We start from the raw sequence: 20873 nt of genomic DNA, 5'->3' as shown, positions 1-20873 counted from the left end.
CTTGGATTCTTGTAATTATAGTTGGAGGCCTACAATGAATTGTTATTATATACACCTTCGAAAATGCATGTTTCTCGGCTTTTTAATTGCTCTCTGGTAGCTGAATAAGTACATGTTAGGAACAAAAGAAAGTCACAGTTTTACACTTATTCATTTTTGTCTTCAATTTAATTCTTAATTTAAAGATTCACCATCCAGAGAACAAAATGCAAAAGAAGCCTACATAACACAATGCAATAGAAACAGAAAGAATATAAAAATAAACGTACAATAAATAAATATAATACATTTACATATGTGTTATGAAACCAATTTGTCTTACACTGTATTTCAGTTCACAGTATTTTTGTAACATGCCTTGAAGTTGCCTGAAGGCTGAACAACTGCGCATGCGCGCTTCATATCGGCTCCGGTCGCTCCGCCATCTTTGTCGGCTACCCATTGTTCAATCTGGAGCTAACAGCGGTGACAAATCAGTTCATACTGCGTATTAATATAACTTGACGGTGTCACAGGCAGCTGCCCGCGACAGTCGTGGATTTGCTCTCAGGGTTGCGACTTGTTCTCGGCCAGCAAGTTCAACAGAATGGACGATGACCAGCCCAAAACCCTGTAAGTGTGTCTGCGTTACCGTTAGCTAGCTAACCGCTTGTGTTCGTCACGTAGCTAACATTCAGTGGCGGCGTATTGTACAGGGCGCACTCCGGTCCCAAAACGATGTTTTTCTTGCATGTACAGATTTGACCTGAAACTAAATATGAAATCTAACATTTGAAGTGGTTTTCGCTGGCAACAACCCAGCACGTGTTAATAAAAACAAAATACATCGTCATGATACAACCAACCTCTGGTAAATTCTGCACATTCATTAACACTAGCTAGCTAATTCAAGTAAACCCTGAAATTAACACGTCGTTGCACACTGTGTTACGCTGTTGAATATATCAATATTATAACTTACGCCGAATCAAATACTGACTTGCTAACATATCATATCTGTATAAGAGATTGCTCTACACTGCAAATAAGTCTCAACAATGTACATGAGAATACTGAAATGCCTGTTTTTTTCAATGGAGTTTGGTGTGTCATCGCCTCCATAACGTCTAAAGCGATAGAATGATTATTGCATAGGCCTGAGAACAATTTTATAGGGCTGGTTTTGCCTCAGTATATGTGGTACATATATTAATAGTGGCGTTAATTTGGTTTTGAATGCGGGTTATATTTGTTACCAGGGTAAGATTAACTTAAATCTATTTAAAGCCAGCAGTGATGTAAGACAAGGTCAATAGCTGAGATCTCAATAATGTTGGTTGTCCCTAGATGCACTCTGTGTTTAGCTGAGGAGCTGCTTGTTAAATGCAGACTGGAGAATCATTTGGCCTTGAGATTTTTATACACGGGAGACATTTGCATTTCGTGTAATCCTGAAGGTGGTTTGAAAATCTGCATATTGCTGGGTGCTTGTGTCTTTTTTTCGGCAGAAAAAAAGAGGGGGCTGCATTGTCACAAAGGTTATGTAAATATGGATTTTATAATGATTTTGTAGAAGAGTATTTTAACCCAATGGCAGTGCCGGAAAGGGAAAATACCACTGTTATCAGTCGGGTAAAGCCATTTATTAATAGCTGGATGAAAAGCATGCTCCAGCTTCTGCACCAACACAAGCTGATTTTTTTCTTCATCAACACATCCATCCCAAATCTCTAATTGGTACTTCCTGTGTCCTCTCTGTATTGTTTATTTGTGTCTCTAGGTATGTGGGGAATCTGTCTCGGGACGTGACAGAGGCCCTCATCTTGGAGTTGTTTGGCCAGATTGGACCCTGCAAGAGCTGTAAAATGATAGTAGATGTGAGTTTAATTTTCATTTATTTCATTTCTGTTGCTGTTTTCCCCTCTTGCCTTAGAAGGAATGGCAGTCAAATCGTAGGAGAACTGTCTTGTAACAGTACTGCTAGTTTTTCTTAAAAGAATTTAAAGATAAACACATTACATCCTGCCATTTTTAATCTGATTTGGTCACTTGCTCACAGGCTTGCTATTTTGCCAGTGGCTAGTGTTATTGCATCCCCCTACTTTATTGCAAAATGATAATGTAATTATATTTGCTGAGCCTTCTGTTCCAGCCTTCGTAACTTTAAGTCCAGCTAAAATAAATAGCATTTTGTCTGTTTCTTACAGCACACCCATCTGCTCTGTAAATCACTCCTCCTGTGTTCGTCTTACCATCCTATTAAAGCCTCCTTATCTAACTTACAAAGATGAACGCACATCTTATCCTGCACCTAATGGCGAATTTACATTACAAGATTTTACCCCAGATTTTCCACAAGCTGACAGTTTTTGCAGATCACAGACAAAGGCCTCAGATTCGAGGCATGTAGGCGCTTGTTCCTGTGAGAGTCGACAGCCAATGCATGGCATCCCCTCCAGCTCTCCCACCTTTCCTGTCATTAACTTTCTCTATCATATGAGGGCCAAAAGTAAAAAAAAAATATATATATATCACTGTCTAGGAGATTTTTCCCCCTTGGTTTTTCATTGTATAATAATGCACAAACAACTTGGATCACTAGCTTCTAGCAGACATCCATTTATGGAGGAAAGACCTACTGTCTTGGTTGTGGTTTCACATCATTTCCTGTTTATCGTCTTGTGTGTTTACATGGTTTGGAGAACAGCTGGCTGAGATGAAAGAAGCATTTTTTCTGCTTTTGATTAGGGCTGAACAATTAATCAAATTGTTGTCGAAATTGCACAAGCGGCAATTTTTTGTTAACGGTAAAATGTGTGACAAAAAAAAGCATCATAGTTAAGTACTGTAGTGCTGCTGAGATGCTCTGGAATGTTCACTCCCCTTTAATGACATCATGTTGCCGTTGTAATAACCGTCCAAATAATTGCAGTATGGTTTTTTCCTCTATCATGCAGCCCAACTTTTAACAATAAAAACAGTCAGAGACATTTAAAGAAACATTTTTGATGACAGACAGAGATGTGGTTTGAGTTGGACTTACATGTTTATTTTCCTGTTTTCACTACAGACAGCAGGTCACGATCCGTACTGCTTTGTGGAGTTCTATGAGCATAGACATGCCACTGCCACAATTGCAGCCATGAATGGTCGGAAAATTCTGGGTAAGGTAAGCAATCATATCTCCTGGGTGAGTCTACTAAGGCAAGGCTGGGTGGGCACGGTTAATGAGAAGCAGATGGAAAGACTTGTATCTTGTTAAGCCTTATCTTCCTGCTCGACTTCACTTAATTTATATTATTCCCATGTGGACATTATTATTCTGCGCACAATTTGAAATGGACGAGATGGGGGGACACCAGACACAGACCTCTGTATACCTGCTGCTGTGAAGTATCTGAATCCTGAAAATGTGACTTACGTGTACCTGAAAATGTTTGTAACTGTGTCAAAGCTATTTTCTTGGTATTATTGGAACCCATGGCATCAAAAATAGCCATAATTGATTGATTGATTGATTGACATCCATGACTAGAATGACATCATGTATTCATGTTTTTGTCCCTCTCACTTTACAGTTAGGAGGCTAAAGATGAAGGCTTTTAATAATGATTAAATAATGAAATATAAAGATTCATAATGAGATGTAGATCTATTTTTGTTGTGCACAGGCTCTTAAGCTATAAATATTTACTTAAGCAATATTGCCAGTAATGCACTGTATCTGATCTGTGCCCCAATATAATACACTTTTACTTTTTGCAGTCTGTTTTGCATTATGTGACCTTTCCTGAATGAAAATAGCAACTCAAATTATAGTCAATTAGGCTAAAAATACTGATTGTCTTTATCAACTAAGGCCATGTCTACACGTACCCGGGTGTTATTGAAAACCAAGAATCACGGCCAATCAAATGTCTGAAAAAAATCTATCCCGATGCCGTTATTCCTCGGTATAGTAGACGAGTAACTGTACATATATGTGAAAAGTCCTTTTAAGCATCACAGTTTTCATCACGTCCGGCATTGTGTAAGGAAAAACGGAGAGAAGAGAAAAGGCTACGTTACGTGTGGACATGGCCTCATTTGGTGTAAATCTTCTACATTAATGGAGTCGTTGGTCTTCAAATTGTCAGTGTCTTGATTTGTTTGTTTACAACCGAATGACTTGAAAAACAATTAGCTCATTTTCAGATGAGTTGGCATTTAATCACTAGCTGGTTTTTAGACACTTTTAGACAATTAATAGGGGTGTAAATCACAAGTGTGTGATATTATATCACCTCCTAGGGCAAAGATGCAACATTTCCTTTTATTACAACGTCTGCCACGCTACAATTTTGATTTGATTCAACCGTGGGGAGGCCTCAGAATTACATGAGACATTATCATATTCCCATTTAACAAAGTCATTACCAAACGGAAAAGAAGACTCAGGCTTTTATTTTGAAATTCTGATGGTAGGTGTATCATAAAGACAACGGTATGGATCAATGTTTTCACTTTTTATTGATACATCAGCCCAGATTGATGGACTGTTAAACCTTTTACATTAGGTCATAAAGGCATTTTATAAAATAGATTGACCTTCCACATGTTTGCTCTTATGATTAGTTTTCAACACCGCAATGTTCATAGTTTTTAAATCAATAGTTTCCACAGCAAACACTGGACATTTTAGGGTTTAAAGGCAGGATCATCTGCAGGCGTTTGTGTTAGATAATGTGATAGACCCACTGAATAAACATTATGTATTTACTCAGGTTTGAATTAAGTGCTTTTTGGGGTTTTTCTATTGTCACTTGCTGTATCTGCTTTAATTAAGATATTCCTTGAGTGAGTTTGCCGTCTGTGTTTGACTTGATTTAACATGGTCCTGCTGTGTAATCATGCTACATGTTAACATTCCTCTTATCTATTTTAATTGATGCTCTTCTGTGCCCCTTACATCTTTACTGCTATGTGTTCTTCTGCAACGTTATTTCCACATAGAATCCACATAAGAGCAACTTTGAGAGAAATACATTCAGTTGAAAATATTTTATCCTCAACAGGTATTGAAGGACCATTTGAGGAGTATAACAAGTTCGTAAAATTCACTTGTTTGTAAGTCCCTTGTTATTTGGACCTTACTTCCTACCATTTTTCTCCAAATTTTTACTAGACTGAGACTAATTGTTCCTGATTATAAAGGTGATATCCCATTATATTCTCCACTGTATTTAACTGTTTTATTAATTATTGCAAAGGTTTGTAAACATAGATAATAACGATTGATGTAGTGGTGGTTTAGGAACCAAAGTGTGGCATAAAAAAAGAGACCACTTAAATTAAAAAAAAATTCTTAACCACAAAATTAGAACTGGTGTGACAAAACCTCAATCAAAAAAAGCACCTTCCTCTCGTCTGCAAACGTGCTTCATGTCTCACCTTTTGTCCTCTTCCCTCGCTCTCGACGTCTGTCTCTCTTGCAGGAGGTGAAGGTCAACTGGGCCACGACGCCAACCAGCCAAAAGAAAGACACAAGCAGTGAGTAGTAATTCCAGGTCTAACTGTAACGTGGTTGATGCATATTTTAAAGAACAAGTACATTTAAAGCCAAGGTGGAAGTTGTGTTATGGATCTTTTTTTATATTAACTTATGGGTAAAACAGGAATAGTGACATAAGCAGCAAAGACATTGATGTCAGCAAGTCTTTTACAAATAAAGTTCTTGACCTCAGACGTTCCTTAAATCATACTCTGTGTTTTTACTGTTTGGTTATTGTTTTATTGTGAACTACAATGTTTTTGTTTCTTTGTCTTTTTAGGTCACTTCCATGTCTTTGTTGGAGATCTAAGTCCTGAAATTACTACAGATGACATAAGAGCAGCTTTTGCTCCATTTGGAAAAATATCGTAAGTGTTTCTTCATTGTCATCTGTAATCTGTATAAATCTATATTTCACTGTGACAAGACCAAATTCAGCGAGATGTTGGATTATCTCCTGAAGTAATTAAAAAGTTAAAAAGGACTGTATGTTATGTTTATGTAAAACATACTGTAGTTAGTTTTCAGTACATACGCCTTAATCTCACATTAATGTTGTTTTTTGACTTTAATTTGCCCCTCTTCAATGTAAAATAGAACTATACACACTTATTGACCAGCTCCAGTCGTGTTTTAAGACATAGAAAATGCTCTGCTTGAAATAATAAATTGTATCTGATATGTTTTTTCTGCAAAATACGTTTAGTTACCTTGAAAAAATCCTCCCATAGCATCTCCTCCTTCTCCCTCATTAAAAATGCCTGAATCTCCATAGGCCCCGCCCACTATGGAAATTTCCAACCGCCCCATGCGTCGCGAAAACAAAACACGTCTCTGCCATCGTTTAGAGGCAACTTGCTGAAACTGATAGCTTGAAATGTAGTCATTAGTAGCAGTAATTTTGCAAAAATTATCATGACTGTAACAGCTGGCTGCCAAGTGGTTGCCATAGGTTACACATAATGATATGCATAGCGTCACCCCGTCCATTAACAGGATTGGCTCCTTAGGTTTGTGACGTCTCAAACCTGCCAATCTGAAAACGTGTTGTTCAGCCTGTCCTTGGTACACTGCAGTTTAAAAGCAGACAGACCCAGCCATGGAGATGATGCTGATGTTGTCCCTGATATGTTCTTGAAAAACACCACATGGAGATGTTTACAGGGTTAAACACCTGATTTTCACTGGAGGGGGTCTTTAAGAAAATACTTGATGGATACTATAAGTTAAATAAACTGCCAACCGTGACTGAATGTCTGTTCTATTTGTCCACAGGGATTGTCGAGTGGTGAAAGACATGGCCACAGGTAAATCTAAAGGCTATGGCTTTGTCTCCTTCTTCAACAAATGGGTAAGTGTGCCAATAAACGCCAGGGTGTTAGAGGACTGAGAAAACATTAGCAGGTTCTGGTTGTTTACTTATTGTTAAAGGCACTCTATTCAGTAAGATGTTTAGTGTTTGTTGTCGGTGACTCAGGAGTTTGCATGTGTCCTCTGTGTCATCAGGATGCAGAGAATGCCATCCAGCAGATGGGGGGACAGTGGCTGGGAGGGAGGCAGATCAGGACCAACTGGGCCACAAGGAAACCTGCTCCTAAAAATACAAACGAAAGTAAGTTCACAGTAATTAAATTTAGAAAGAAATCAATGGCATGCGTCTGAGCCTTCTTCAGATGGTGCACAGATGTTTTTTCACTCACTCACTGAGGTTAAGTCGGAGGTGAAAGATTCGCCCTGTTTTCAAGTTTTCTCTCTGCATAGTTCTAGAGAAGGCACTGTTTCAGCTGTAAGTGAAATATCTGCAGACTAAACCATTTTTACAGTACAGGCAGGCAGTTGTATTAAGACATTAAGATATATGTATGTAACTTATTTTATATGTAATTTGTTGATAACTTGATGTTTGTTTTTAATAGCACCCAGTTCCAAGCAGCTTTCTTTTGATGAGGTGGTCAACCAGTCCAGCCCCAGTAACTGCACCGTGTACTGCGGGGGAGTCACAACAGGTCTCACAGGTGAGCCACAGCTTGTCTGTAAGAATTAGCTGCAGGTTAAGAAGCACTACTTGCACACAGAATATGATAAGATAACAGTTTGGTTCTGTTTGCAGAGCAAACTATGAGACAGACCTTCTCACCCTTTGGCCAAATCATGGAGATACGTGTTTTCCCAGACAAAGGATACTCGTTTGTGAGGTAAGCTGACTCTCTGATAGACCCAGCAGCTGTTTTTATGATGCAATGAAGTCACATCATTTATGGCTGTTTTATGTTTGCAGGTTTAACTCCCATGAAGCAGCAGCTCATGCCATTGTGTCCGTCAATGGCACATCCATAGAGGGCTATGTTGTGAAGTGTTACTGGGGCAAAGAAACAACAGACATGGTTAGCCCCATACAGCAGGTACAGATGCCACAGGTAAGCACCAGGATTACCTCCCACATAACACACAGCTTGCTTATAATTATCACTTGTCTGGTGCTGGCTGGCTAGAAATACTGCTGTAGGCTGCTTGTGCAATGGGAGACTCTGCCTCCTAAAATATTCCTCTGTATGTCAGCAGAACACAGTGAGCTTTGCAGCGCAGCCGTACAGTCAGTGGGGTCAGTGGTACAGCAACACGCAGCAGATTGGCCAGTATGTGCCCAATGGATGGCAGGTGCCGAGCTACGGAGTCTACGGACAGACCTGGGATCAGCAGGGCTACAAGTGAGTTCCAGTGATCTCCTAGGATCAAAGAGACTGAATTTTTTTTCCTGTTTCCTTACCTGACATGCAAAGGGCTTTTTGCAAATCTTGTTTTCACACAACAGTCTTGTATTTCCACTCCCTGAACCTGTTTATCTCCTGTTCATCGAGTTGCTATCGCTACTATGACATTTGAGGTTCTGTTGAAAGCAGAATGTTATTCCAGAATACCATTTTTTATTAAATTGATACTTAAATTTATACAAAGCAGCATGCAAATATCTCTATTGGCCACATCACACACTCTTGCATCTCTACACAAATGATCTTAAGCCCCTAGCCAGTCCAGAGGATCTTCCTAATATACCTAAAGTTTCTTTTATGACTGTCGAACATGCAGAAGATGAACCACCTCTGCAGTGCAGCAGTTGAGGTAGCTGGTTAACAGCTTCGAATACAAGCTCATAATGTATCTTTTGTTCTTGCTGTTTCAGTCATTTACATGCTGGCGCCGGATGGACAGGTGTTGGCGCTGTGAGCAATGGGGGCATGGTGGAGCCCGGGCAGGGAGTCAACGGGACGGTGCTAACCAACCAGGCCGGCATGAGCACTGCTGGCTTCCACACCCACTGATCACAGATCACAGTAGCCCTCTCTGAGCCTCTGAGGCCACAAGGATGATACTCTGCTGGGGGGAGGGGGGAAGGAGCGCATTAGATGTGCTCTCTCTGTTACCACACAAAGTTATTCTGTTAGTGAGGCTGGTACGCCATTTTTATCAACCTCCACCAGCCCATAACCTCACCCACTGCCCAAAATCTGCAAGTGTACAGAAATCAACCCACTTCAGAACACTTTAACACTGTTAATAACAGCCATTGCTAATGCACCTTGCATTCCTGGGCCCATTTTATTCTTTGGCGTATTTTTGTAATGCCTGCAGATAACTGGCCAAATGTAAATTATTCAACCGTGTCATGATATTTCTAGCACAGCCACATTTTAGTTTAAAGGAATAGAAATGTTCAATAATAAAAACTATAGTAGAAAACCAGGTTTTGTTTTGCTTTCAGCCCCTCAGAGCCAAAGAGCAAGGGCAGAATTTTATACCAATGTTTAACAATCACACAGGGAGAAGAGCGTACTAGCTTTGCCACAGGAGTAACTCAAAAGTCCATGTAAATGTAAGGGGTGCGATTTTTATTTTTCTCTCAATTGGAACCTCTTAATAAAGTAAAAAACAAGTCCAAGGAAGTTCTCAGGGTGTTGTGGGGTCATTCTGTGAAACGTAGGAAATCACTGATTAGAAATAGGCAGGTTGAGGGAAAGTGGACGCCATAAAACAAGTAAATTTCTGCACTTCGATTCATCTCCTGGAACAGACTAAACAGACTGAGAATCCACTCTGTGAATAAGAAGTGTGTGTGTGTTTGCGTGTGTGCATGAACTCTGATGCTTTTTACACACAAGACAACGTCCAGTTTCATCTCCCCCCTGAAAAACTGAAAGGACTACTCCTTTTTTCTTTTGCTGTCATTATTACTCTTTAAAATGCTGACATTGTATAAAGAGCTTTTTGCCTTTTGTGTTTATTTTCGGGACTGTCTTATAAAGAAACGTTGCAGTGACACCCATCGAATCATGTGACACGTGAGACCTTTTTATGTTTGTTTATAAAAGTGGCTGTCAACTGTCAACATTATTTTTTAAAATTAGATTTTCAATATCTCAAATAAACCAATTGCAGGGATTACTGCCACTCTTATCTTACATATAGGCAGACAAATGTTGCACAAATACTTAAGGTTATCTTTTCACAAAATTTGAAATACTAGGGATTTTTCTTTTTTTTTTCATGTTTTGCATTCCACTTTTTTTTTTTGTAATTTCCTTCTGGAGCTCTGTTATATGTGACAGTCTGTTCAAATGTACTGAATCTGTATAAAGACAACATGTTACTTGCTTCTGGTTGGGGTAATGGATTCCAGAAACAGCTGTTTGACAGTAGCATCCCTGTCCAGTGCTGGTCCGTGTACAGTAGAGATGGTGCAAGGTTTGATTCTTCCAGAGGACGAGCAGCATTGCTATGTAATGCAAAAAGCCTTTTGATTGACAAGTAATAACATAATTTAAGTTATTCTGTTGTAAACCTAAATAACGATTGTTTTTATAGATTAAGAAACAACTTATAGGATCAGATTTTTGCACTGTGGCCACCATCATTTTTAATATAGTTGAAAAAAAAATCCATTGTGTTGCCTTATTATCAGTGAGTTTCTTTTAATTTAACCAAAAATTCAACCAAGAGTAGGCAGTGCCTAAGAATGTTTTCAACCTATGTTTTGGCAAGGGAAGTTCTGTTGATGCTTCAGTAACATGGTTTGAGTTTTTGCTTTGTCCCATTAAATTGCTGATGCTTAAAACAGCTCTTATTTACACTGTTTCATATCTTCTATCATCTTTTACCAGATGGAATATGGAGGGTTTGTTTAAAAAAAAATCTTATCATTGAGTTTTATATACAGAGCTTTTCAGTGTAAGCAGAAATGTCTTAAACATCTAATATTTTGTGCTACTCTTTATTTACCTCACATTCCCAGTATTGAGAATACGACTAGAACTAAAGCTGAATCTAACCAACCAATAGTCTAAAATTAGGAATATTCAGTTTATTCTATATGATAAAGAAAAGCAGCAAATCTTCAGAAGCTGTAAGCCATGAGTGTTTGGTTCTTGCTAGAAAGTGACTGATACTATTTATATTTTATGGAAACATTTGTTGATTACTTTCCTTCTGTTTGACTAGTTGTTATCCTACAATAGTAAAAAAAAAAGTAATTTAGTTAGAAAATAGCTAAAAGGACGGACTGCCAATTTTGCAACTATTTCGGTAGTTGAAAACATTTGGTAAAATTGCAAAAAAAATAAATAAAACTCACTGGTTTAAGCCTCTAAAAGGTGACGGTGTGCTTTAAAGATAATGTATCACCTGAGTGAGATAAATATCCTTTGGGAACAAAATAACTAGTGCACACAGCAAACATACGTTTATATAATATATAATATAATATATATACATATAATAATCACTTCGCAATGTCATGCTGTACAGTAAAATTCTTGCTAGTTTAGTTCAGTTTTACCAACCCAAATAGCTTGAACATATCTCCTTTTGGGATATAATATATAAATTGTATTATAATAATAGTGTGAAATGCAGTGGGAATGTATGCATTAAAATATTTTCTAAACACCTGAAAGCTAATCTAAACTGGAGCCCTCCCGCCCTTACACACGAACTTCATCTCCCATGATTCAGCACTCCCCGAGAAGCCGCCCCCCGCCTTTTTTCCCCACGTGATCGCCTCCGACCAATGATGAGTGTCGTTACAGGCGCAATGCGGCTGTCGGGATGTAAGGAGGAATGGCGACGGTCGAGACGGTTTTGGAGGCCAGAGTTGAGCTGAATTTGACCAAACAGAAGCGGAACACAGGTAGTTTGAACATTTGATATAAAAAACACACACAGTAAGATGCTTTGTGACCCAGGTTGTGTGTTTTCAGCGAGGTGATGCCGCATTTATACTGCTACATGACACATTTAAAGCAAGATGCAGTTACAAAGCCTTTTAACTGTTAATAAGCTAGTGAAATTGTTAATAAAACTTTAAAAAGCAGGGAAATTAAAATAAAGTTAAGTACTGTTAATTTACTTTTGTAGAATAATAATAAAATAGATTATATTGTTCCTGTTATTTCCACAGATAGTTATTTTCCCCTCTTTTTCAAGGTTTAAACCCCTAAACTCTTACAGAGTCCCAAGATGGAAACTGAGGTGACAGTGTCCTCCACATCCACCGTGGTCTCGCCCTCCACCCCACAGACTTCGACCGCTCCCGCCAACCTAGCAGCGAAACAAAGAGACAGCAGAAAGACCACATCCACCACTCCAGCTTTCCTCTCCAACCTGGGAAGGGCCACTTTGCGGGGCATCCGCAAGTGTCCTCAGTGTGGCGTCTACAACGGCACCCGAGGGCTCAGCTGCAAGAACAAAGCCTGCGGGATTTCCCTCAGAAATGCCTCTGCAGCAGGCAGAAACAGCAAGAAGTGTGCCGTGGAGGTAGTGAAAGTGATAATAGACAGTGAGGAGAGAGGAGGAAAAGAGCGTGAGGGTGGTGGGGTCCTTGTTGGAGGCTCAGGTGGAGGTGTGCAGGTGTTTTCAGTGTGTCACAGAGGAAGAGGAGCCACAGCGACACAGCTCGGCTTTGTTGAACTTGTTCCAACTGATACAGCTATAGCAACAGGCGATGGAACTACCCTGCTAACCCGAATCAACCTTGGACGCTGTTTCCTTCCTTCTTGCAGGCAAGGTCAAAGGTCAAATCAAGGCGAGTCAGAATCAGCGGGATCAAAACAGTCCTCAGACAGTCTTTGCATCCACATTAAGCAAGCTATAGAGTGTCAAAATCGTGCCACGCCGCTAACCTTAAAGAGCTCCGTCTTAGAGGGGTTGCAGGCCTCTATCCAAGCCAGGGAGGAGCTGTGGAGGCTGGCCACAGAGTCCCCGGGACCCCTGGTGCAACGCGTCGCAAAAGACACCCTTGTGGTGAAGTGCCACACAGATTCCCAGCATCCTCTGGGGCTGCTGCATCTCACTGTGGGTGCCGGTGGGCTGTCAGAGGTCTCAAAGAGTGAGAGAAGGAGCAGAGAGCAGCAGCAGCAGAATGGCGTCTTTCACTGCGCCTGTCAGGTTAGCAACAGCAGCAGAAGGAGTAAACCAGGTGTCGATGGAGCCAACTCTCATCCTCCTTCCAGCTCCGTCTCATCACAGCCCTGCCTTCACTTCTACGCCTGTGTGTGCGCCTTTGCAAGTGATGAGAAACTGGCGGCAGAGTTTGCTGCTTTCATCAACTACACCCCAAGTGGTAACTGAGCAATTTAGTACACATCTAGTAAATACACCTAGTCATCTTATTACAAATCAATCATCAATCTCTTTGTGTGATCTGGGGCATATTTTTGCTTTGGACAGAGCCAGGCTTACTTTAGCCTTTGTTTCCAGTCTTTATGCTAAGCTAAGCTAATCATCCTGTAGTTCCAGCTTCCTATTTAACAGGTGTTGGTTTGACTTCAAAACTGTGTAAAAATGACAATTTGTATTTGTAGTTCTGGGTACCACCCAGTAAAGCTAAGCTAAGCTAACCTGCTGCAGACATAAGAGTTGTATAATCTATTTCCAAACACATAGAACTTTTCCTTTAAATTCTCGTTTGATTTAAGAGCTTACCATGTCTTTCTCTTGTGTGTGCTTGTGTTTCTCCCCTCAGGTGTGCAGCAAAACGCTACCAGTAGAGTAATTAGTCCCAGTGACAAGACTCTGCAACAGGCTGAGCCTGTCAACTCTCATAAATCAAAGAAACTTCGCCTGGATGAATCTCTCTCTGGTATTTTCCTCATAATACTTCCTGACAGATTTATTACATTTATCACTCATTAATGCAGGATGATTCTCCAGAAGCATGTAAGTCTGAATCTTCCATTTCTCCCTCCCTTCTCTTTCTATCTTTATCTTTCCCACCCTGTCGTTCTTTGATTTCCTGCCCCCTCAGTGGCCTCTCTCTCTGGGGTGGGGAAAGAGGGAGTGCCAGCCTCCGGCCTGAGGAAAGCTGGTCAGAGGAAAGCCCCTGGTGCTGGTGGGCTGAAGGCTCCAGGTGCTGCCTCCCTGCCTGCCTGTCTCACAGCAGTGCCCCTTCCCCTTGCTGCCTTTTCATCTTTCTGCTGCCTAAATCTGTCTGTTAAAGAGCCTTACATCGTCTTAGACATCTGTCTCTATCTTTATCATTCCTCTTTCTAATCCCGCTGCACTAATCCTCATCCACTATTGAAAAGAACAGAGTCGCACTGTGGACACACAGAGCATATTTTAACATTTAAGTTGTGGCCCACAAAACATTTCCAGGCCTTTTTAATTACATTTGACAAGCAAAAGCTTAGAGACTTAAAGGCTAAATGTGTGGTTGGTGGGTGGTCTACATAGAAACAAAGCAGATAATGTGTTTGTGTGTGTGTGTGTGTGTGTGTCTCAGGGAGTACCCAGGTTGTGGATGAGCGTACAGTGACGATGGGCTTCCACCAATGGCTGGCCAGTGTCACAGAGAGGATCCACCAGACAATGCACTACCAGTTTGATGGTAAAACTGATGAATGTTCACAACGAAATTCTGCCTCATGTTGGATGAGAAGATCGGTTCCACTCTTTTATCTCTGCCGTTGGAAACTGCAGCCAGCAGCGGGTTAACTTAGCTTAGCGTTCAGACTTAAAACAGGGGTAACACCTAACAACATCGAATCAAATCTTTTATTACTAATTTATTACTATTTATTTATCTGTTTTGTAGTATTTTATGATTATTTACAGGCTATTTCTAGTTGAGTTATTCTTAGATTGTTTATAATCATTGCTAGATTAAAAATGTCTTTGCAATGTGTATATCCAAAGTTCATTCATGAACAAGACTATTGATTTATACAGTGAGAGGACTTACTATTAATTATTTAAAAGCATTTATGTCATTAATTTAATGTTCCTCCGTTATAATATTCTACTTAAGTCCGGTGGAGCTTTATAGAGTGAACGATAAGATACGTTTCTGGCTGTAGCTTTATATTTAGCACTCAGATATGAGAGTGGCGTTAATCTTCTTTCCTGACTCTCGAGAACAAAGAGAATTCAAATATTTCCTAAACTGTCCGCCTAGTCCTTTCGTACTTAGGCTTTGGTAACCCGTAAGACTTACGAATCACCATATTGTGATCTTTAAAGCATTATCAAATCATATATTACACTCATACATGTCATTCTCTGGTGGACTGGTTTTGGATGCTTGTTGCACAGAGTTAAGAAAAGCTGTTGATGTTTTTCTTTTAGGTAAACCTCAGCCTCTGGTGTTCCACGTTCCTCAGGAGTTCTTCAACGCTCTGCAGCATCGTCTGTCGCTCGGATCCAAGAAGAAGAGACTGCCCAACTTCACAACAGGTGAAACATCATTTACTAACATGTTTATGATACATTTAAATCGAACATGATTAATGCAATATTTACTTGCAATGGTGAACTGTGGCTTAACGTGAGCAAATATAAACTCTGTATCTTTGTGTGGATTTCAGCGTTTGTGAGAAATGATGGACTTCCTCTCGGTTCTTTCTCCAAATACACCTGGCACATCACCAATCCTATGCAGGTTAAACGCATCTTTGAAACCCCGGAGGTAAACACTTTCTAAGATTATAAAGTCATAAATGAGACGTTTCCTCGTTGAAAAAACACCAAATTCTTTCTTTTTGTAAGATTATTTTAGAAAGCACATAATCCTATCTCATTATAATCTGTCTCTGTCTTTCCTTCTGTCCACCAGTTGCCTCTGGAGCTCTCTCAGAGTTTTGTTAAAAACGCTGATGGCTCTTATTCTCGTTTTCACTGTCCTGAGCCTCCGCCTGAACCTGAGTTACCAGAGGGATGCAGGACAGATCGGCCGCAGGCTATACGGCCGATGGAGCTCCGCACCTTCCTCAAAGTTGGTGAGGTTTTTTTTTTTGCCACCGTAACACAACGAAGTAAGTCTGCACTGCTGTAGTTACAGTGTCTTTTATCCTTGCAGGACCAGGCTCGGCAGATCAGAAGGAGGCCGGTCCGTTTGTGATCGAGTGGATCCCCGACGTCCTCCCTCGCTGTCAGATGGGAGAGCTCAGGATCAGCTTTGAGTTTGGACACCAGCAGAGCGGACAGCCGGAGACCGGCGAGAAACAGAGCGTGGCAGAGAAAGGAGGTCGAAACAAGTCAGACTCAAACCAACCCAAACACACAAAGGCTGTTGAAATCCTTCAGGTGGTCGTCTAACGGCCCAATAATCAATTTAACTGCCTCTTTTGGACAGCCTGACTTATTGACATTAACAGTGTGTGACTTACCCGTATATCCATGTTACATTATGCAAGGTATTAAGGGTTTTAATCAATTGCCATATGAATCACACACTATGATATTGATTAACAGCATTTTTAGACAATCATGTCTGTAATGGAGCTCTCATCACTAAACCTTTCATCTTAGTGCTTCATATTCATTATAACAAACAACAAAGAAGAAATCATATTTATTTTTTAAAACATCTTAACTTTTTTTAAACATTAATTTAACAGTTCTACTTAAAAAATCATCTCACAAACAGTAAAAACAAAATAAATATTTATAAGCATTAAAAAAAAATCAGGTAAATGTGCTGGTTAACATTTACGAAAGGTTTAAGAAAAAAACCTTTATGTTTGTTAAAGATTTTAAAGTGATAATCTCAAAGATCTCAGTTTCGTTCTCTTTGGCGGCACCTATGGTGATAAACGGTAATTGCAGGAGCACACTTCCCAGATATCCAGACAGTGCTGCATGTGTGACGTCCACGGTTGGCTCCGGTTGTAACTCTTGATTTTCCTGGCTGACGGTCGCTTTCCTTTTCAGACTGTTTGCTTCATCTGAGCGTCGAGTTTGTTTCTTTTTCTTTGGATTTTCACTTCTTGTTGAAGTTGTATCTGTAGTCATCCATCTTTTCTTTGTTTGTTCAGCCATAGTAGATTACTGTTTACTCGCAACACTTGCAGAGAGCGGAAAAGCAGCCGCTTAGCTCCGCCTACCCTCTCTGCCAGACCAACCACTGCTGGCTGATGGAAAACGTGTCACTAACTCGCCACAGACTTCCAGTCTGTAATACTGCAAATGCAAAGGCTTTCATCAGTGGGCCATAGGCTCAATCACCATTGTGTTACCTCATTCAGCAACAGATAGTGACTTAATAGACATTTATTTACATGAAAATCTTCATTTTAAAGACCTTTTGTTGCTGTTTGTTTTGCTATGTTAGCATTAACAAAATAAAACAATTTTACTGGATAAAAAGTCTCTATTAGCAAAGATAAACAATCCTCTCAATAAAAAAGGAATATACATACAGTACATCTGACATTTTCTTCTACTTTTTTGTTGTTGTTTTCTGCCTTAAAAAGACGAATACATTTTGGTATCATACCAGTAACACACAGATGAAGTTAAATAAATTAATATAATAAAATTTATGAAAAAATAATTTAGTATAACGGTGCCATTCATACGCTCCCAACAGAGAAATCTCCCAGCCGACTGCCCCCCTCACCTTCACATCAAACAACACACAGACTTCCCTAAAATTGTCCTATATACAGACACAGGATGGATTCGTTTAGCTGTGTATAATTGTCACATCAACATATCATTACTTCATAATTATAGACAGAAATACATACATTAAATGTTGTTGAGTAAAAACACGCAGCAGTATTTTTACAAACAAGGTAAGTAACCAAGCAATGAAGAGCAAGTTTCACAGGATATCTCATTCCCCCTCAGAGCTGAGCTGATACTGTTATGATGAAGGAGCCAAAGTATCCCTGCACAACAACATGGCAGTCATTAGCTTAAAACAGCTGTTTGGAACCTGCTCCGTGGGAAAATGTGTGTGTCATTGTTTGAGCTGAATGTCACTGACAGTATTTTCCTTCTGGGCTTGAAGAGGAGATGTTCTGTTTCACTCCCACAGCTGCAGTCCTTTTCTCACCAGCAGAGGGAGGCATCAGCCTGCTCCTTTACCCACACGGGTCGGACCTAACAAAGCTTTTCAAGCAAACACAAGTACAGAAGGTGGAATGTATAATCGAACTATTGAAACCGCCTCACTCAATGAAGTAATATAGAACAAAATTTGTTGCTTAGACGCATTTCATTATTTGGCTGGCTCTGCCTTCCTCCCTTCTGGGCATCACAAAGCAGGAATTACACACTTGCTTTGGGATACATCACTGGAAACATCACACATGCTTCCAAAATGTGTCCAAATGTTCATGAATTAATTAAGATTACAAGTTAATACCATGAGAACATCACGCCAAATTATATGCACTCCTCAAAAATAGCAGCTTGCACACTGTGTCTCTACATCAGGGGTGTAGGCGTATGAGAACAGTGCCAGCCCCCGGCCTCGTTCCTCCCTCACAGGCCTCCAGGACATCAGTGCGAGTACAGCCTCTGCCTGCTCGGGGAACCCGGCTGCCAGACAGCTCCGAGCCACGCATTTAGCTGTTTATGTAGTCTGTCAGTCACAGAGACGGGAGACAAATCAATCCTCTCCTGGAAGAAAAAAGAGAGCACACGGTGACAAGAGAGGCTTCCTCTGCTGCCTGAAAGATGTGTTACAGGCAGGGAGCGCGAGGGGCCTCAGAGGGAAGGGGAGGGAGGAAGTGAGTAAAAAGAAAGGAAAGAAAAAAATGTTTAGAAAGCAGAAAAGTTGGATATATAGTTTTTAAGATAATGCCTTATAGGAGAAGAAAGCTGTACAGTTTAAATGTAATCCTTGCATTTCACCAAATATTTGGTCCTAGCAGCTTGGTGACATAGACACATAAAGCTCACTGCTAACAGGCTAACAAGCAAAGCTAGCACTACTCAGTCACAGTATCTACCCAAGCTTCTCTGTTTTCCCTCTATTGTTTTGCGTACTTCCCCATGGCATTCATTTCAATATATGTTCTCTGTTTAAAAAGCTATTAAAGATGATAACCTCTTGTTTGCTAACAGGCAATTAATCTAGCTTGTTAGCATAGCTTGTTCTCCAACAGGGCAATTACTCCAAACTGTTCTATCGACTCCTGTCTATAAATGTCTGCATTTATAACTAGGGATGGGTATCGAGAAGTGGTATCTGTTGGTACCTGTACGTGATTGGTGAGTACTGAGAGTACCGATAAGCTCATGGACAAACGATGCTTCTATTCGTATTTAACATTATTCAGTCACTGTTATTAGCTAGCTTCAGTTGTTAGCACTTCTAAGTTATGTTCCAGTTTAATCCATAGTCGATCACTCCCATTCAAGTCAATGCTCGTGATTCCACAGCATGCGCCGCGGTCCGCCTCCGGTGCGTCCCAGAAGCGTGTCTCCGCTCTGCTCTGCTAAAGATAGGCACCGGGTCTATTTTTGACGGAGGCCGCTTCAAGCACGCGTCAAGCTGAACAGAGCAGATCGTTCCAAACAGGAAGTCACACACAAAAACAACATACAGCATCCGGTCATTTCAAAATAAAACACCATGTATGGACCGGTACTGACTCATGTTTTTTCATTTTTTGTAAGATCAACACGAAGAACAATTTTTAAATTCGAGGTGAAATGAAAAATGTCATTTTAATCCTTTTAGATCACATCCCCGGTAATATTGTGCATCTATTTGACAATATAGGCCAAAAAAATACAGAAAATCAATTTCTTCGTATTCTTATATCAAAATCTGATCATTTTTTCTTCCGGTAAAACAAAATTTCACGCGTGCTTACGTAAGTTAGCACCAAACAATTTCAACCAATCAATCTGCAACATTTAGCCGCAGAGCACCAAGAACGCTCGGTCAGTTAGCTAGCTGCTGCGCCGTGGAGAACGTCTGTCTACGCCCACTTCTCAACGATCAAATCAAATCCCTCTAATGATATGTCCCGCCTGCACGTCCTGTTTCACTCGGAAATACGTCACGATACGGAAGCTAGATACTCTTGAAATGCCGTTTCAGCTCAACTTTAAATAAAAGTGATTGGTGCAACAAAGCTAAGTTGAAGGTGTTAGCATGCTAACATTTAAGTACTCAACACAAAGTACAGTGAGGAGTATAGTTTCTAGTTTTGCTTTTCAAAAATGTTGATCTTGAGGGAATCAGACCAAAGTTTTTCTAATTTTTACAAGGGAAAATGAATGAATGTAACAAATCTAATAAATATAGACTTTTTCAACCTCATGGTGGCTCTAGAGAAAAAATCAGGGCATCACCAAAGTCATTAGGCTTCATCTAATAAATGTTTGCTCAAGATTTCATGGCAATCCTTCTAATATTTAAAATACATTTACGTATGCCACTAGCATTGCTAAAAAGAGTTAGGTAAATAAAGACAGATTCCCACAACCACATGTCAGGTGCAACGTGAAGTTCAAGGCCAAGTCAGCTCAGTCCGTCTCCCCTTTTATATGATTGAGTGAGTGAAAGCAGCCAAGACGCAGCCAACTATGACTGCATGTCTGTCAACACGAGACAACAGACACAAGTTCACACGAGCCAACTCTTCTACCTCAGTCGGTCCACATTATCTCTGCACAGAATGTTCTCCTAGACGCAGGTTGTAATCCGACTGTACCTTGTGCTGTCTCTTTATAATAGCATATTTGAGGGTTGAGAGCAGGTTACATCATTTGGAAACGACCCATCACAGATGTTTTGTTTCAGTAATGTCATGCTTCCACCCACCTATCATTAATCAGCTCTAGCCTATGTTCATTAATCCACTTACCATTTCATCATACTCCAATGTCAGTGGTTTTTAGACACAGCATTTTACAATGAATAATTGACGTAAGATGTATTTCTCTTTGTTTCGCATTAAATGTGTTACTTTTAAAGATTTTGGATGCTCTGCAAATTGAGGATTAAACTTGAAAGAAACTTTATAGCTTTTTTTTCAAGTGTTTTGGTTTAATTTTACGGTTTTGGTTCAAGCTCAGCCTTCTTGTGATGTTTACAGCTGCAGTGGGCATCTGTTTTCATAGGAAAAGCCAT

General features: G+C 40.1%; 2 protein-coding genes across 3 annotated transcripts; both read left to right on the top strand.

The window, feature by feature from the left end:
- The first annotated feature begins 424 nt into the window (after positions 1–424).
- Positions 425–10632, top strand: LOC138601876 (cytotoxic granule associated RNA binding protein TIA1-like). Of its 2 annotated transcripts, none has more exons than XM_069673160.1 (12): positions 425–612; positions 1760–1856; positions 3050–3148; positions 5454–5508; positions 5790–5877; positions 6785–6860; positions 7016–7121; positions 7426–7524; positions 7620–7704; positions 7788–7926; positions 8072–8217; positions 8691–10632. In XM_069673160.1, exons 1-12 carry the CDS (start codon positions 587–589, stop codon positions 8827–8829), a joined length of 1155 nt encoding a protein of 384 aa, XP_069529261.1. In that variant the 5' UTR covers positions 425–586; the 3' UTR covers positions 8830–10632. The 2 variants fall into 2 exon arrangements, with proteins under 2 accessions (XP_069529261.1, XP_069529259.1); XM_069673158.1 differs by having other exon boundaries at positions 8069–8217.
- Positions 10633–12019: 1387 nt separating this feature from the next.
- On the top strand, positions 12020–16331 carry cunh2orf42 (chromosome unknown C2orf42 homolog). The gene is made up of 8 exons (XM_069673789.1): positions 12020–13121; positions 13524–13640; positions 13806–13907; positions 14283–14387; positions 15125–15232; positions 15364–15464; positions 15612–15774; positions 15855–16331. The coding sequence occupies exons 1-8, from the start codon at positions 12020–12022 to the stop codon at positions 16091–16093; spliced, it is 2037 nt and encodes a 678-aa protein (XP_069529890.1). The 3' UTR covers positions 16094–16331.
- The last annotated feature ends 4542 nt before the right edge of the window (positions 16332–20873 follow it).

Source organism: Semicossyphus pulcher, unplaced genomic scaffold, assembly GCF_022749685.1.
Source record: "Semicossyphus pulcher isolate SPU_LCO1_2020_fin unplaced genomic scaffold, fSemPul1.0.p SCAF_22, whole genome shotgun sequence".
Classification (NCBI taxonomy): Eukaryota; Metazoa; Chordata; class Actinopteri; order Labriformes; family Labridae; genus Semicossyphus; species Semicossyphus pulcher.
This window is presented reverse-complemented; position numbering and strand designations above follow the sequence as displayed.

Coding starts and splice junctions, on each gene's coding strand:
- LOC138601876 (XM_069673158.1), top strand. CDS start 587: ATGGACGATGACCAGCCCAAAACCCT. Junction 3,149..5,453: donor GTCGGAAAATTCTGGGTAAG/GTAAGCAATCAT, acceptor TCTCTCTTGCAG/GAGGTGAAGGTCAACTGGGC. Junction 8,218..8,690: donor TGGGATCAGCAGGGCTACAA/GTGAGTTCCAGT, acceptor TTGCTGTTTCAG/TCATTTACATGCTGGCGCCG.
- cunh2orf42 (XM_069673789.1), top strand. CDS start 12,020: ATGGAAACTGAGGTGACAGTGTCCTCCACATCCACCGTGGTCTCGCCC. Junction 13,641..13,805: donor CCTGGATGAATCTCTCTCTG/GTATTTTCCTCA, acceptor CTGCCCCCTCAG/TGGCCTCTCTCTCTGGGGTG. Junction 15,465..15,611: donor GCATCTTTGAAACCCCGGAG/GTAAACACTTTC, acceptor TCTGTCCACCAG/TTGCCTCTGGAGCTCTCTCA.